At 40.7% G+C, this 17,749-nt stretch overlaps 1 protein-coding gene across 5 annotated transcripts in view; it reads right to left on the bottom strand.

The window, feature by feature from the left end:
- Positions 1-4,742: 4,742 nt before the first annotated feature.
- The window catches only part of LOC138742613 (apolipoprotein D-like), a 49,759-nt gene continuing 36,752 nt past the window's right edge, over positions 4,743-17,749 (bottom strand). For all 5 annotated transcript variants that reach the window (XM_069897266.1, XM_069897262.1, XM_069897264.1 and 2 more), the window contains exons 7-10: positions 13,464-13,585; positions 7,446-7,525; positions 6,769-6,804; positions 4,743-5,718 (exon numbers count right to left, since the gene is read on the bottom strand). In XM_069897266.1, the coding sequence (XP_069753367.1) occupies positions 5,486-5,718; positions 6,769-6,804; positions 7,446-7,525; positions 13,464-13,585 (471 nt within the window). In that variant the 3' untranslated portion in view covers positions 4,743-5,485. The remainder of the gene's footprint in view (positions 5,719-6,768; positions 6,805-7,445; positions 7,526-13,463; positions 13,586-17,749) is intronic.

Here is a 17,749-nt window from a genome sequence, read left to right as displayed (position 1 = left end):
TTTAGCATCCATCTGCTTAAATTCATTTCTGAATTGGTGTAATTCACAGAGGATTCTTTTCTATGTTGCCAAAGCAAATCCATGATAGAATCCAAAGATGCAGGAGGGTCCTCTTCTTTTTTAGTAGCTTTACTCCTTGTCACCATGTTAAAAACCGTTACAGTTAAATTCAGTAAGTAATGTGGAGTTTAAGTATAAGGATTTTAAATGGTTGGAAACAGTAAGGTAAATTGGAGCAACTTCAAAAAGATGTTACTCTTATCAATGGCCAGCAGGAAGTCCCTCGTGGAGCGTTTAAACTAGTTTGGCAGGGGGATGGGAATCAGAATGTGTGTGAGGAGATTAGGGTAGAAGGACAAAAACATGATGCTATGTGTTCTGAGGAGTGAGGAAGGACAGGCAGAGGAAAGACATAAATGTAGCCAATGAGAGGGTTTGAAATGTATCTGTTTCAATGCTAGGATTATTAGGATTAAAGGGGATAAACTCAGAGCATGGAACATGTGGAACGACGATGTTGTGACCGTTACTGAAGCTTCACTGGAGAAAGGGCAGGATTACCTGATGCAGGTACCGGGATTTAAATGTTTTAAAAGGAATAGGATGGGAGGTAGAAAAGAGGGAGCGGGGTAGAATTACTGGTTAGGGAATAGTATCACGACTATAGAAAGGAAAGACGCTGCAGAGGGAGTGTCCACTGAGTCATTGTGAGTGGAAGTCAGAAATAGGAAGGGAGCAATCATTGTGCTGGAAATAGTCTATAGGCCCCCAAATAGCCCTTGGGAACACCTAGGAGCAGATAAGCAGGCAAATTTTGGAATGGTGCAAGAAATATAGGATTGTCATTTTGGGTGATTTCAACTTTCCTAATATTGACTGGCACCTCCTGACTGTAAGAGGGAATAGATGGGGCTGAATTTGTCAGGTGTGTTCAAGAAGGATTCCTGACACAGTATGTGGACCAGCCAACAAGAGGAGAGGCCACACTGGATCTAGCTCTGGGGTATGAATCTGGTCAGGTGGCGGATCTTTTGGTGGGGGAGAATTTTGGTGAATGTGATGTTAGGTAAAAACATCATGAGCTGGGAATGTAGAAGGAGTCACCCAGTGCTGGGCCGTAACAAGATGCAGTTGTGACCTTGTACTCTCAAGATAAGAGTGGGGTTGACAAATTGATGTGCAGGAAACTAGCAGAGAAGGATAGCAACAGTTTATTCATTGGACAATGTCATGGTATGATAATTTACTAAGTACGTATCCTAAGGTATATAAAAAACACCACTTGCTGATAACGGCAGAATGCGCCTTCTCCAACTAACACTGTTAGTTGCAAGTGTTACAATCCGGCAATAAAGAACAAAGAACCTTGATTTCGACTCAGTCTGGTGTTTGACTCACTCATTCATGAACAAAGCAGACCTAACAGTGACCACAACTCCCTTAGTTTCAACATAGCTATGGATAAAAAGCCAAAATGGGAAAGTGCTTAACTGGGGAAGGGCTAATTATGAATGGATGAGACAGGAAATAGCAAAAGTAAATTGGAAACACGTTTAAAGGTGAAAGCACAGGAGTAATGTGGAGGAAGTTTAGGGACCATGTGTAGGGTTCAAGAAAGGTTTATCCCACTGGGACAAGGAAAAGATGGGACGAAAAGGGTACTGTAGCTAACAAAAAAGGTCATGCAACAAGTCAAAAGGAAGAAGGAAGCATGCTTTAGATATAGGAAACAGGAAGGGCTCATAAGAAGTATATGGTAGTCAGGAAGAAGCTTAAGACAGGAGAGCTCAAAGGGGACATGAGAAGGCCTTGGCGTGTAGGATTAAGGAGAACCCCAAGGCATTCTATGCGTATGTGAAGAACAGAAGGATGACAAGAATGAAGGTGGGGTCATTAAAGGATAAAGGAGGCCACATGTGCCTGGAGGCAAAGAGGTTGGGGAGGTCCTAAATGAAAATCTTGTGTCAATATTCATGAGAGAAAAGGACCTGGATCAGGGTGAGGTCGAAATAGAACAGGATTGTGCTGGATATTGTGGAGATTGAGGAAGTGTTGGATCTTCTTAAAAACATCAAGAGTGATGTCCCTGGGGCCAGACATGATATACCTCAGGTTCCTGTGGGAAGTGAGAGAAGAGATAGCTAGAGCAGTAGCTATGATCTTTGATACTGCTTTGGTTGCAGGGGAGGTGCCGGAGGATTGGAGGAATGGGTTATGTAGTCCCTTTGTTTAAAAAAAGGTAATAGGGAGAATCCTGGTAATTATAGAGTCTTATGTCAGTGGTGTGCAAACTATTGAAGAGGATTCTTAAGGATAGGATCTATGAGCATCTGGAGAAGTCCAGTCTACTCAAGGATAGTCAGCATGGCTTTGTGAAAGGAAGGTCATACCTCATGAGCCTAATTGAGTTTTTTAAGAAGGTAACAAAAAACATTAATGAGGGTAGGGTGGAAGATGTGATCTACAGGGATTTTAGCAAGGCATTTGACAAGGTTCCCCATGAGAGACTCATCCAGAAAGTCATGAGGCATGGGATTATTGACACCTTGGTTGTGTGGATAAGAAAAATGAGCTTGCAGGAGAAAAGCAGAGAAGTAGTGGAAGGAAAGTATTCTGCCTGGAGGTCAGTGATTAGTGAAGTGCCGCAAGGATCTGTTCTGAGACCCCTGCTCTTTGTGATTTTTATAAATGACCTGGGTGAAGAGGCAGAAGGATGTGTGAGTAAGTTTGTGGATGACACAAAGGTTGCAGGAGTTGTGGATGGAGCTGAAAGTTCTTTAAGGTTACAAAAGGATATAGACAGGGTGCAGAGTTAGCCAGCAAAGTGGCAGTGGAATTCAATCCAGATAAGTGGAAAGTGATGCATTTTGGAAGGACAAACAAGAAGGCTGAGTACAGAGTTAATCGTTGGTTATTTAAGTGTGGAGGAACAGAGGGACCTTGGGTTTAAATCCATACATCCCTCATGGCCGCTGCACAGGTTGATAGAATAGTTAAGAAGGCCTATAGGATGCTAGGCTTCGTTAATAGGGGATTGAGTTCAGGAGCAGAGATGTCAAGTTGCAACTCCACAAATCTCTGGTAAGGCCACACTTAAGAGTATTATGTTCAATTCTGGTCACTTCATTTTAGGAAAGATGTGGAAGCTATGGAAATGGTGCAGGGGAGATTTATCAGGATGTTGCCCGGATTGGAAAAAAAAGTCTTATTGGGCAAAGTTTGCAGAGCTGTAAATTTTCTCTTTGGAGTGTACAAGTATAATCGAAAACTTGATAGAGGTCTACAAGATTATGAGAGGCATAGATGGGGTGGACAGCCAGAACCTGTCTCCCAGGGCAGGAATAGCAAATACTTGAGGACATATGTGCAAAGTTAAGGGAAGGAAGTTTAGGGGAGACATCATGGTTTTTTTTTTTTTACACAGAGTTGTGGATGCCTGGAATGCCTTGCCAGGGATGGTGGTGGAGACTAAAACATTAGGAACATTTAAGAAACTCAGACAGGCACGTGGATGAAAGAAAAATAGAGAGTTACGGGGTACAGCGAGTTTAGTACTTTTTTTAAGGAATATATGGGTCGGCACAACATCGAGGATTGAAGAGCCCTGTGGGTAGTGATCTCTGCATTTAAGATGAAGGGAGGAAGTTAAGGGAGATGTGCGAAGCAAATATTTTACAGAGTGGTGGGTGCCTGGAATAGACTTCCAGCAGAAGTGGTGGAAGCAGTTACAGTTGTAGCATTTAAGAAGCTTCAAGGTAGACAAATTAATATGAAGAGGATGGAAGGATATCTATCAGGTGGAAACTGTAGAGTTTTAGTTTGATTTAGATATCATGTTTGGCATACACAAGCAAGCCAATGGGCCTGTTCCTGTGCTATCATACCACTATTGACTGAGCCAGTGAAGTCCTGAAGGACAGTTTTCAAGCTATATCTAGTGCAGTCCAAAAAGGAAGTATTTGACTTTGTCATCAATAACTTATCTGTGGTGATGCATCTGCCCATGACAGCATCAACTGATATTATCAGTAAGCAACTCTAAGGAAGATAAAGTCCAGCTTTCTCATCATGTTATGTGGTGCCGAAATTATGCAAAACAAGATTGACTCAAGATTTTGTTTCAAACTATCATTCTGAACATTAGATGGTATGATATGCCTTTTTCAGTGATCATATTAATATCAAACGTAGATGTTTGAATTTGTTGATTTTGAATGTATTCTGATCACCACTATGTATGAATTATACTTTGTCAGTCATCTAACACTATTAAAATGTAACATTTTCTGATGAAGAGGGCTTACAAATAGTCAATTAGAAAATGGATTTAGTTTTTCCACACAGACCTCATCCATTTTGACATTTACCTTTTGTCACCTGTTAACAGTGGACAAAAAAAATGTTCATTAGTATTCAATCCTTTCCTTCCTTTGGCTTGGCTTCGCGGACGAAGATTTATGGAGGGGTAATGTCCACGTCAGCTGCAGGCTCGTTTGTGGCTGACAAGTCCGATGCGGGACAGGCAGACATGGTTGAAGCGGTTGCAAGGGAAAATTGGTTGGTTGGGGTTGGGTTTTTCCTCCTTTGTCTTTTGTCAGTGAGGTGGGCTCTGCGGTCTTCTTCAAAGGAGGTTGCTGCCCGCCGAACTGTGAGGCGCCAAGATGCATGGTTTGAGGCGATATCAGCCCACTGGCGGTGGTCAATGTGGCAGGCACCAAGAGACTTCTTTATTGATACAAAACTTTAGTTTTATATTTTTATTGCCATGTTTATAACACAATACTACAAGTTTCTGCATTGCCACAGTACAGTATTCAAGATGATCCTCAACAAATAAATTCATGAACTCTGCACTTTGTTTGCCAGGTGTTGCAGAATAGCTGAAAAGTAAAAGCAAGTTATTGACTGAATCACACAGGGCTGCATTTTCTTTTTGCCACCAATGTGTAAGATGACTGTTCAGGATGGGTTACCAGATGCAAAAGCTGCCTTGTCATAATGTCTTAAATTATGGAAATTTGAGACAGGCCTGTGGCACCTTTATACCTGAATACAAGTTGCAAATACATCCCATAGCAAAGACCAACTGATTTAGGCTCTAACTCCAAATGATGAGATTGCCTGTGCAATCTGAAATGATGAAATGTATTATTTTTACTGCTGATGTTCATTATCTGCTTATGCCAACATGCTGAGAGCAAAGTTCCTTTGAAATTTGTGAAATCATTCTTGTATATGTACTGTAGGTCAGTAAATGTAGTGATGGAATAATTAGAATTTCAAAATCACCACAGATCTGAAAGGAGCCAAACATAAACAACTGCCCAGTAAAAGGAAGGTGGGTTCACTTAATGCTCAACACTGGGATTTCTGCACAAATGTTATAACCCCAGATACACTAACACAGTCATGAAAACAAGATTAATTAATAGTTTTGCAGATTAATTTGTTGAATTTGAATGTATTCTGATCACCACTATGTATTTCAAGAGCAACCTTCTTGATTAATTTTAATTAGTTTTTCAGTTGGAATCTTGAATATATTCATGGTCTCATACAGGTGTTGAGTGATGTTTTCTGGAAGGTTCCGCTGTCTTGACAAAATTGAAGCGTGCTCTGCATAACCCTGGGAAATAATACTTCTTTGGAAGCAGGAGTATACCAATGAATAACTTGTGTAGTCAGTGGACAAGATTTGGTATGGCACAAAGGAAAGCTCTGCAGAAACAGACCACACAAAACGTTAATCTGGGTGAAAGCAAGCTGCTTCCATTGTACTGGTGACATGTAAAATTAGAATAAATGGCAAACAATATCATATAAAATTATTTACATGAGATAAATGTGGACTTAAGAGATTAAAATCTGCAAATTAATTGGTTGGCTTTATATATTTAATAGTGTCCAGTAGCTCTATTGTTAAAATACCATAAGAACCATGGAAGAAACAGGTAACAGAGAAAATAAATTATTCTAAACTGTTGTTTATGGAGAGGTAAGGCTAGTAACAACAGAAGAGAATAGGAATTAAAGTAAAACTAAACTGCAGATGCTTGAAATCAATAAAGCTGGAAGCAGTCAACGGGTAAGGCAGCATCTGTAGAAAGAGAATCAAACTGAACATTTCATTTCCAAGTCCCTTCATTAGAACTGGGCTGGGAAAGAAGGAAACAAGTTAGTTTTCAGTAGCAGAACAGCTGGGGTTGGGGGGTGGGGGAAGGAAAGTGGGCAGAACAGTAGGAATATTTCTGACTCAAATGGTGTCAAAAACCCATCATTCTTTATCGGTGTAACGTGTTGTCAAAGCTGTGGAGCAGAGCCAGAAGGCCAGATTATGTTAAAGAGTAAAACTGAGTTAAAATGTTGAGAGGCATAAAGAAAAGGTTGAAAATGTTGATAGTAAGCCTGTAATGTGCCGAGATATTAAGGTGTTATTCCTCAAACTTGCATCAGGCCTAACTGTAACATTGTAGGAAGTCAAAGAGTATACAAGTCAGAAGTGAATGGGGAATTGGAATGACAAGCAACCAGAGGAATGAACATATTTGTTGCACAGTGATTATCCAATTTGCACTTGGTTTCTCCACTTAATGAACACCAAATACACTATCTGGCACAACTGGAAAGAATGCTTAGATCTGTGAATGGTGCATCCACAGTAGATGCCACATCTGGCTCTTCACGCTGTCCCTTCCCATTATCAGAGGTTCAACACCAGCATAAGGTATAACATTTTAACTGAATGAAATGTACAATTACAGGACATACCTCCAAAAGTTGGGAAATGTTGCAATGGAAGTCCAGCTAAATTAGCAAAACAAAAGGTACATTAGCCTCAGCAATAAGCAAAATTAGAAGTAACAATCCTGTTTTTTTAAAAAGTTAGAGGATTGAAAATCAGAATTAGGTGGCAATGTTAGCGTAGCAGTTAGCGCAAAGCTGTTACAGGACTAGTGATCGGGATTGGAGTTCAAAGCCCACATTGTCTAGAGTGAGTTTGTAAATGCTTCCCACGTCTGTGTGGGTTTTCTCCAACCCTTCAAAACATACCGGGGTTCGTAAATTCGGGAGCACAGGCTCGTGGGCTAAAAGGGCCTGTTACTGTGCTGTATGTCTAAATTTAAAAATAAAAAATATAAATGAATGCCAATCTCTCATCATCTCTAAATAAAGCCGAGAAAAAGGCAACTTACCAAGCAGTGGATATAGCCAAACAATATATTTTCAAAAAGAAACCTTAAAATTTCAAGATCTGCATATTTGAAGCAGAATTCCCAAAATTGATTGGCATGGGTAAGTTGGGCTGAAGGGTCTGTACCAAATTACTTTATTTTTAACTTTGAAAGTAGCAGATGAGAAGATAGAAAGGTGATTAATGTAAAAGAGAAACTTGATAATGACAGTACACCATAAGAGGTAGCTTTCACCGGTCTTCGCACACTTACATCTATATTGAAGTGTAGCTGTTATGTTCAAATTTGCTGGAACTAAGATTCCGACAGATTGCAGCAAAGAACCATTCTTCCTGCAAAGGACACATACATTTGGTTTGGAATAAAATAAATATTCTTTCTAGTTTTTTTGAGGTGTCAAGTACAGCAGGTGAACAAGAAAGTCAATCAGCAGAGATTAGGTGACTGGAAAACTCATTCACCATTCAATTGTAGGATTCATTTCAATCGCTGGCTGAAGGATAAAATGTTCTGAACATCTTCTATGGAATAAAGGTAGAGCAAATTTACCTCAATTTGGGTAACGATTCCCCACCACATTTACACTAAGGAAAAGATGCATGTGGTAAATGAGAAATTTTTCTTAACACCATGATTTTGTACATGCAGAATAGTTCATTATAATCATTATCAATTGTATACCATATCTTATCAGCTCAAATATCCAAAAACTGCTTTGAACTCAAGTGTTCAACATGCAATGAGGAAATTCTAAATTGCATCAACTTCCCAGTGTAATCTTACAGCGACCCATAGAAATATCTGTGCAACATTGTAAGCAGTTGCATTTTCAGCTCTTTTGTGTTCTGCCAGCTCACCATCGACACAACAAAACAAGTGACATGAGTGTATCCATTTTTTTTTTAAATAAGTTTCCAGTTTATCCAGACCTTCCATTTAAATCGATTCCTTTACACACTATATAACTGTTCCCAGCAGAAACAAGATAGGTGAGGAGTTAAAACCAGGAGCAAGATCAACTCAACAAATTCTATTCCCTTCATTTAATTAGTAACTGATATTAGCTCCCCTGAATGTATAGCAAGGACAATGGTCTGAAATTGGAGGGTCCTGCTTTGCATAATCAGATTGCGCCTTCAAGACCCAGCTACCATTATAACCAGTGAGCGCAGTGGGTATATAATTTAGTTTTCCCAATGGATTAAGTGAGTAGAAATAAGGATGAGTGGTAAAATAGGCAACTTGGGTAGGTTTTAAAATGCTTCCTCATGGGGGGGGGGGGGGGTGGTGGTTGGAAGAACATAGGTTGCATATCTAACCCAAAATAAAAATTCAGAGCTTTTATGTGTGGTCAGGCCACCCCTCTCTCCCCAAATGAAAGTGCTTCTCAACCATTATCCAAATGCCAATAACCTTTCCTATGTTTCTGACCAGTACCTATTGCCACCCATTCATTCTGCTCCCATGCACTGGCAGGCTCGAGCTTCTTGTCATTGTCAGATTGTACAGATGAATTCAAGCAGTTGAAATAATCCAGACCTCACAAAATTAACATAATACCGTTCCACTCTCAGCAGTCGCACTTGCCTTTGACTGGTGAAAACTTGAAAGATGATAAAAAGAGATCATCCAGCCGTTGCGACTCAACGTGCATTAAATAAAGTGATCCTTTTCCACTCAAGATGTACTCAAAAGGAACTTGCGTAGAGTCTCATGTCACAACCCTTAATAATGCATATGGTGCTTGTCATTGTGCCAGTTGATTAAAATTTATGTCCATGTCTTGAACCAAAATACTTTTATCTGATCTCATGCCATTCCATTCAAACACTTCAAATTATAGTAACCTGCTGAATAGTGGTATTTCCCTTCACTTTCCTGTTTTGCCCATTGCAGAATGTCTTAAGCATCATTATGCTGAGCACTGATGCATGTCAGGGCTAGATGCCCAGCCTGCCCTTTTTCACGCTACTGACCCACGACTTCATCACCACATCCAGCTCCAACAAAGTCATCTGATCATCAGCCACAAAAAAAAGGTGGAAAATCTTGTGATATGCTGCAAGAGAAACAAACTGAGTAGCGCCTCTACTACGCATCAACCACTCTGTTGTGGAGAGCACCCAGTTCCTTGGAGTTCACTTAACTAGCGACAGATCGCGGACACCCAACATTTCCTCACTTGTCAGGAAGGCGCAACAGCCACTGCACTTCCTGAGAAGAATGAAGCAACCAAGGCGAGCACCCAAATGTCAATCTTCTATAGGATCCCTATCAAACGTGTCCTGGCCGGCTGCATCACAGCATTGTATGGTTGCTGCAGAGAAATGGATTGGAGGTCAATCTACAAGAGTGGCAAAGAGGATCACTGAAGTCTCCCTCCTACCCACCCCCGCCCCCTCAATTGACGTGATCTACCAGGATCGTTGACTGGAGGGCATCCAAAATTATTGAGGATGATCCCATCAGAAAATAGATACATGTGTATCAAAACTCGCACCTCCAGGCTGAGAAACAGCTTCTTCCCACAGGCAGTGAGAAAGCTGAATGACCAAAGGAACTGCTTGTACTATCTATCTGAGATTCTCATATTCATGAAACAATATTTATTTATTTGTGAAGATGAAATACTTCTCCTGCATATGTATTAATTATTTGTATGTTTGTTATGTCTGGCTATGTGTCTGCATGTTTTGCACCAAGAAGGAGAGAACACTGTTTCGTCGGGTTCTACTTGTGTAATCAGATGAAAATAAACTTGACTTAAAAATGCGTTATGCACTTCACTTAAATTCCTCTGTAATTGGAATCCATACAGTCAGAGTTTTACAGCACAGAAACCAGCCCTTCTGTTCAACTAGTCCATACTGAGCAAGTTGTATACCTAAACTAGTCCCATTTTCCTGCATTTGGCCCATATCCTTCTAAACCTTTCCAATCTGTGTACCTGTCTCCCTTTATGTGTTTTGTATCCACCTCTGCCAGTGCCTCAGGCAGCTTGTTCCCCAGATCTACTACCCTATGATTAGTAAAGGTGCCCCTCATATTCCTGTTAATTTTTTTCCTCTGTCACAATAAATCCGGTGCTCTCTAGAATCCCATACCCTGACAATTATTCGTGCCCCTCATGATTTCACACTCTTACAAGGAACTGCTTCTCCCCTCCCACCTTCAACACTCTATAGAGAAAAGTCCCAGCCTTTTCAGCTTCTCCTTCACTTTTAAGCCCACCAATCCTGGTAACATTCCTGTGAATCTTTTCTGCACCCTTTCCGGCTTAATAATATCTTGTGACGACCCACTTACCAGCAAGCAAACCGGCTCCTAAAATGGCAGATGTGCTGTGGAAAACGCGAGAAATTGACCTGCATCCAACACAGGTTTCTATCTGTCTGATGACATCACTGATGATGCAACTTCCTATCCATGTGACAGAAACAGTGACGTTTTTAAGCCCAGCATGTAAGCCTGGAGGTGTCAGACTTCCCAATGACTACATCAACTTGACAACATGTATGATTCCACAATGTGTTCACTGATGTCTATAGTAGCTCAGGATAGCATACTTTGCTACATTGGTGACCTTGACAGTCCGTAGCTCTGAAACTACCAATGTTTTGGACTTTACAACCACGTGTATGGCAGAAGCCCATTTCCAGTCGAGGCAGATAACATCTGATTCCACGCGGTGATACTACGTTGTAAGTGCCCTGGATAAAGAGGTGGCATGTCAGGTTTCTGATTTTCTGCAGCACTCTCCAGAGGAGGGCAAGGACATTTTCGTATAGAAAGGAGCACACTGAGCACTGTTCCAGTGTACACATGAGGATCCCTTCGAGCTACTAAGATGGTTTGATGTACGTTTTGGACATCAGAGGTAAAAAGGAAGCTTTTGCAATTGACCACCTCAAATCTGCCCATCTGGATCTGGACGGGCCAGTCGTGGTTCAGGCGCCTCGGCGAAGAGGAAGGCTTTCCAAACGAAAAAAAAAAGGGGTCTGCAGCAAGATTGCTGGTTCTGGTGGGGTGGGGGTGAGGGGGGGGGTGGAAGAGAATTCATGTGGCAACCCACTTACCAGCAAGAAAACCGGCTCCCAAATGGCAGACATGCTATGGAAATTGACCTGCATCCATCACAGGTTTTTAATCTGGGCTGATGACATCACTGTTGATATCATTTCCGGTCCATGTGTCAGTCTTGCACTGGACTCAACAGCATGTACATTGACTTCCCCGCGAATACATCAACTTGACAACATGTACAGTGATTCCACAACGTGTACACTGATGTCTAGAGTAGCTCAGTATACTGCATACAATACTCAAAATCTAGTCTCACCAAATATATATATCTTTTCCTTTATCAAATCTTAACATTTCTGCTTGAAGAAGCCACACATGCTCAAATATTCCCAAATTACCCAAGTGCTTCATCTGAACCATCCATTACCATTTAATTAAATATTCTTTGCACCTTCTCTGGTGCCTGGGAACCCTTCTTAAAATACAGTTCCAAATATTTAATTTCGTAGCTAGTCAGTGTCTTAGAATTATATGGCATTATACAGCCAACATTTTTGCCCATTTACACTAATCGCATTTGGCCACATTAGAACCATCTATGCATTACCTATTTGTGTCTTTCGAAATCCCTCTTAAATGTAGTGATTGTACTAATTCCAACATCTCGTCTGGTAGTGTGTTCCATATATCAAACATACTCTGTGTAAAAGATAACCTTCCCCTCAGATCCCCTTTGAAATTCATTACCCCTGAAATTAAACATCTGTCATTATGTATTTAATATCCCTACCACTGGAAAAACATGATAGAATAGCTAGAGAGAGAGAGAGAGAGCGTAAAGTCCTCCAATTTAGGTAACATGGGGGTGAATCTCCTCTGCTCTTTCTCCAGTGCAATCATATCCTTCAAATTGTGTAGACGCAAATGACACAAAGGTTGGAAGTGCTCTGGATAGTGTTGAAGGTTGCTGTGGGTTACCACAGGATAGGGACAGGATGCAGAGTTGGGCAGAAAAGTGGCAGATGGAGTTCAATTCGAATAAGGTTAAACTTGAAGGCAGAGTACATGTTTAATGGCAGGATTCTTAATAGTGTAGAAGAACAGTGTGGGGTCCAAATCCATTGATCTCTCAAGGCAGCCATGCAGGTTGATAGGGTAGTTAAGAAAGCCTATGGAATGCTGGGCTTCATTAGTCAGGGGATTGAGTTCACAAGTCATTTAGCTCTATAAAGCCTGCTGGGATCACACTTAGAATATTGTGTTCCGTTCTGGATGCCTCATGAAAAGAACGGTGTGGAAGCTATGGAGATTTACCAGGATATTGTCTGGATTGCAGAACATGTCTCATGAGGCAAGGTTGATAGAGCTATGGCTTTTCTCGTTGGAGCAGAGAAGGATAAAGGATGAAGGAGACTTCATTGAGGTCTATAAGATTATGAGGATTTAATAGGGTTGACAGCTAAACACCTTTATCCCAGGGCAAGACAAGCGAATACCAGAGGGAATCTGAACAAGGTGAGTGGAAGATTTTTTTTTATAAACACAGAGAGAAGCGGGTGTCTGGATTGCATTACCAGGAGTGGTGGTGGAAGCTGGTACAATAGAGACATTTAAAAGTCTCTTTGGCGCATGGATGCAAGATAGTTTTTTGAGTAGGCTGATATATGTACTGTGTGGTAAAGTCTGTGTTCTCTGCTCTATGTGACAACCATAACCACAGGCGTTACTAGTGCTTTGTAAAGATGAAACTAAACATCCCATTTCTATGCCCAGCCTATGGAAGCATTTAGCTTTTGCACTATCCAATCTTACCATAGTATTGCTATGTTCTCCTTTCACTGGTTTTTGATTTTTGCCTTATTTTGTTTCTGTGGAGATATTTAGATCATTTTACTATGTTAAATACATCATATAAATATGCCTTAGCTGTGACTGCTGGCAACTGACATGCAACTTATGTAACATAGCCTTGTTGTGAAGTTTTACTCAGAACTTTAGATGCAGGTGTTGGGCTTTGACAGACGTGCACTGACCAATAAGATCTAGACATGAACCACACAAAAACTGCTTTGAATCTGTTCAAAGAGGATCCAAGCCAGCTACAAGGATGTCTTTAGCTCTCTTTATCTTATAAACATATTCTTCACAAATTCAAAAAGCACTCACATTGTGTTTACAATATTAGATAGAATATTTGGGCTTTGGACTTTCAAAATTGTTCTTTGCATTTATTTGTGGAATACTTACAGTATCATGTCAGTGTTGAGATCTACCCAGCCATTATCTTTTGGGATGAATGTTTGTACAATGCATTTACCGGAAACAAATGGTGAAGGAAGCGATTCAATTTCATACCATTTTCCCATAAACTATGGAAAAAAAAATAAATTAATAGTTTATTTTGTCTGAGTACATACATGACAGTGCTGGAGAATAACTCAAATAAAGGCCAAAAAAAATGTAGCCTTTTAGAACCCTTTTTTTTATAAATTACCCCAAGTTATAATGTCCAGTCATTATCATTGTTTTCATCTACAGCAAAGTCTCGAACATTTGATGATCATGTTAATAGTTATAAGGGAATATACTGGAAAAAGTAAAACTTCACAGTTCGTCCTTAAAAATTTTCCTTGCAATCTGTGCGCCTAAATGGCAGCACAATTTTTGGAGGGGGTAAAGCACAGAATTCAGTGGACACCATGGTTGAAGTAAAAACACACAATGCTGGAAAAGCTCAGCAGGTCAAACAGAGACCTTTATGCAACAAAGGCAAAGATACAGAACTGACGTTTTGGGCTCGAGCCCCTTCATCAATGCACGATGATGAGCTCAAAGTACGAGCTCACCGGCATTTTCTCATACTTTGACGAAGGGCTCAAGCCCGAAACGTCGGTTCTGTATCTCTGCCTTTGCTACATAAAGGACCCGGTTTGACTTGCTGAGCTTTTCCAGCATTGTGTGTTTTTACTCCATTTTTGGAATATCACTTCATCCAAAATACTGTTCTTTGTACAACACAGTGCTCTGTCACGTCTGTGCTGAAGTGGCAAAGAAGAAGATGTGCACAGAAATTACTTGAAAATTTAATGTTCTGTCCTCAGAGGTTTGCCCAACGCTATCACAATGTCAGCAACCTAACTTCGAATCCAGTGCTGTATGTAAGGAGTTTATACATTTTCCCTGTGTCTGAGTGAGTTTCCTCCATTTGCTTTGGTTTCCTTTTACCCATCAAAATGTACCGAGGTCGCAGGTTGATTTGAGTGTTTGGGTGACAGAGGCTCATGGGCCGGAAGGGCCTGTGACTGTGTTGTCTGTCTAGATTTAAAAAAAATCAAAGTTGACAATAGAAAAAAAAAATCAATAAGTCTGCCTTGTGGTTATGTCATTACTGTCCCATCCGAAACCCATGCAGAGTCAAAAGGCTTGATTCCTTACTATAAAGGAAAAGTAAGTTGGCAGCACAGTTAGCGTAGCCATTAGCGCAATGCCTTTACAGCGGCAGCAATCGGAACCAGGGTTCGAATCCCGCACTATCTTTAAGGAGTTTGTACGTTCTCCCCGTGGGTTTTCTGGTTTTCTCCAGTGGTTCCAGTTTCCTCCCACCATTTGAAATGTACCAGAGGTAATTGGGTGTAAACTGGGTGGCACTGACGGGCCGAAATGGACTGTTACCGTGCTGTATGTCCAAATTTTTTTTTAATATATACTTTAAGATTAATTTTAGAAATGATGAAACATACTTTGGATATTATTGCAGCTGTACCTTTCAGTGTTGCTGAGATCACTTGCAAAACAGCCCCTTTGAATGAATTTAACAGTGACAAAGCATCATTTCAGGAACTTATCTATATCTGTTTCCTATTCCTGTCAGAAATGTCAGTCTCCATCTATCATTGTTGGGAAAGTGACCCAATTCTCCACTGAATCTGCCAACACTCTAACCATGAGGATGCTGGATATCGAAAATAAAAGCAAAAAAAAAAATGCTGGAAATACTCAGATCAGATCTTATCTGTGCGACAAGAAACAGAGTCAAGGTTTAAAGTCAAAGCTTCGTTATCAGAACAGGGAAGACCTGGGAAAACAGTATGAGTCACTGGACAGCAGAAAGGGAAGGGGGGATAGGGTATGTAGTGCATTACCTGTGATTGCAGGGGCAAGTGTCGAACAAAGATCAAACCAAGGAAATCCACATCCGATCCTCCCACTTTGTTTCCTTTTCCCATTCCCCTGTCTCCCATATTCACCCCACTTCTGGTCTCATCATCCCACATTTTTCATCCACCAGATTTCCTCCCCCATCTGGTTCTTTCTGCTCTTCTTCTCTCCTATACATGTTCCTATTATCACCTTCCTGACATCAGATTCAAGCACTGGTAGCCAGGAGTGCAGTGGTAAGTTTTTAAGTGCCTGAGCTCACCAAAATTGGTGACAAGGAGGTCTTGCAAGACCTGGCCTTGGTGGCCGCAATGTTGAATTTGGCACTGTATAATTGACAGCGAACTGTAGGACTACGAAGTAGGATGACCGGTCATGGAAGAAACAGGCATGTCCAGAATAGAGAATAGTGCTCAGTGGGGGGATGCTGCCGCCATCATCGCCCCCCCTGAGCAGGGCCATGAGAAGCTGGAGCGGTACACCGATGAACTTTCACAGCACTATACCCCTGATCCTCGCTTATTACCCTCCAGAAGACGTCTTCACCGTTCACCCCCTTTCCACCGCCTGCCATTATTTTTTTTTTTAATGTCTGCTTCTACCAATTATTATCTTGTCTCTGTCCCTCAATTCCACCCTCCCTCACCTAGCGCTATCTGCCCATCATCCTTCACCACTCCTTGGTTTACCTGTCACCTACTGGATCCTGTCTCACTGCCTGCCCTCTCTTTATACTTTCTATCTGCCTATCTTCCCTCTCTACTCTCAGTTCTGATCCAGGGGCTCAACCTAAAACAATTTCTTCCCCACCCCACCTCCCAGAGATGCTGCTAATCCCTCCAGTAGTTTGCTTTATGGTCCAGATTCCAGCATCTACTGTCTTTTCTGTCACCTTAGTGCAATATACTAGCACATATATTTCATTGAATAATCTCTCTCTTAAAATTGTAGTCTAATGACATGGGAGTGTTTTGAAATTTATTATCACAATTGTTAATTATTTCTGGATTCAGCTTTTGACTAAAATAAACAGTAGAATTGCCTATTGTGGATCTATTTTCTGTTTAAATAGAAGCTCAAAATTTGTGGTAGTGTTTAAGAATTTTGTCTATGATATTAGCGTTTAACTGGCTTTTAGATTGACATGAATATGTGGGGAATAGAGAGATATATTTCATGTACAAGCAGCAGAGATATAATTTAATTTGGGCATTATGTTCAGAGCAGACATTATGAGTTGAAGGGCCAATTCCAGTGATTCTCAACCTTTATCTTTCCACTCACAAACCACCGGTGCTCTGTGATTAGTAAGGGATTGCTTAAGGTGGTATGTGAGTGGGAAGGGAAGGTTGAGAATCACTGCTCTAGATCGAATTGATACTGAAATATTCTGCTTGAGAAAAATTGTCATTGCCCCATTTCCTCTGGAGTTATTAAACAATGCATATAATGAGTCAATTCTCATATGGATAGGGTGGTGAAGAAGGCTTTTAGTATGCTGGCCTTTATAAATCAATGCATAGAATACAGGAATCGGGAAGTGATGGTGAAACTGTGCAAGGCATTGGTGAGGCCAAATTTAGAGTACTTTGTGCAGTTCTGGCCACTGAATTGTAGGAAGGACATCAACAAGGTAGAGAGAGTGCAGAGAAGATTTACAAAAATGTTAGCTGGGTTTCAGCACGCAGATTATAAAGAAAGATTGAACAAATTAGGTTTTTATTCTTTGGAGCATAGAAGGTTGAGAGGGGGATTTAATAGAGGTATTTAAGATTATGAGAGGGATAGATTGAGAGTAGGAGAGATTAAAACAAGAGGTCATGAGTTAAGAGTTAAGGGACAAAAATTTAGAAGTAACATGAGAGGGAACTTCTTTACTCAGAGAGTGGTGGCTGTGTGGAATGAGCTTCCAGGAGAAGTAGGGTCAATTTTGTCATTTAAGGAAAAATTGGATAGGTATATGGATGGGACGGGAATGGAGGGTTATGGGCAGGGTGCAGGTTGGTGGGAGTAGAGAACAGTATTTAGTTCAGTGTGGACTAGAAGGGCCAAAATGACTGTTTTCTTGCTGTAATTGTTATATGGTTAAAACAGTGGTTTTAAAACTTCTTCTTCCCACACACATACCACCTTAACCAATCCCTTACTAATCACAGAACACTTATGGGGCATAGGGATTACTTAAAGTGCTATATGCGTGGAAAGAAAAAGGTTGAGAACCACTAGTTTTCTTAGCTGTAATGTTCTATGTGAATATTAATAATGTGCTTAACAATTTTTTTCTACATTTCTTGTATAAATGGAGTGGTCTTCAAGTTGACCATTTCCAGAGTCTGCTAATCAAATGGTTATCAATCACCGTGACACAAAAACCT

Source organism: Narcine bancroftii, chromosome 9 (assembly GCF_036971445.1).
Source record: "Narcine bancroftii isolate sNarBan1 chromosome 9, sNarBan1.hap1, whole genome shotgun sequence".
Classification (NCBI taxonomy): Eukaryota; Metazoa; Chordata; class Chondrichthyes; order Torpediniformes; family Narcinidae; genus Narcine; species Narcine bancroftii.
This window is presented reverse-complemented; position numbering and strand designations above follow the sequence as displayed.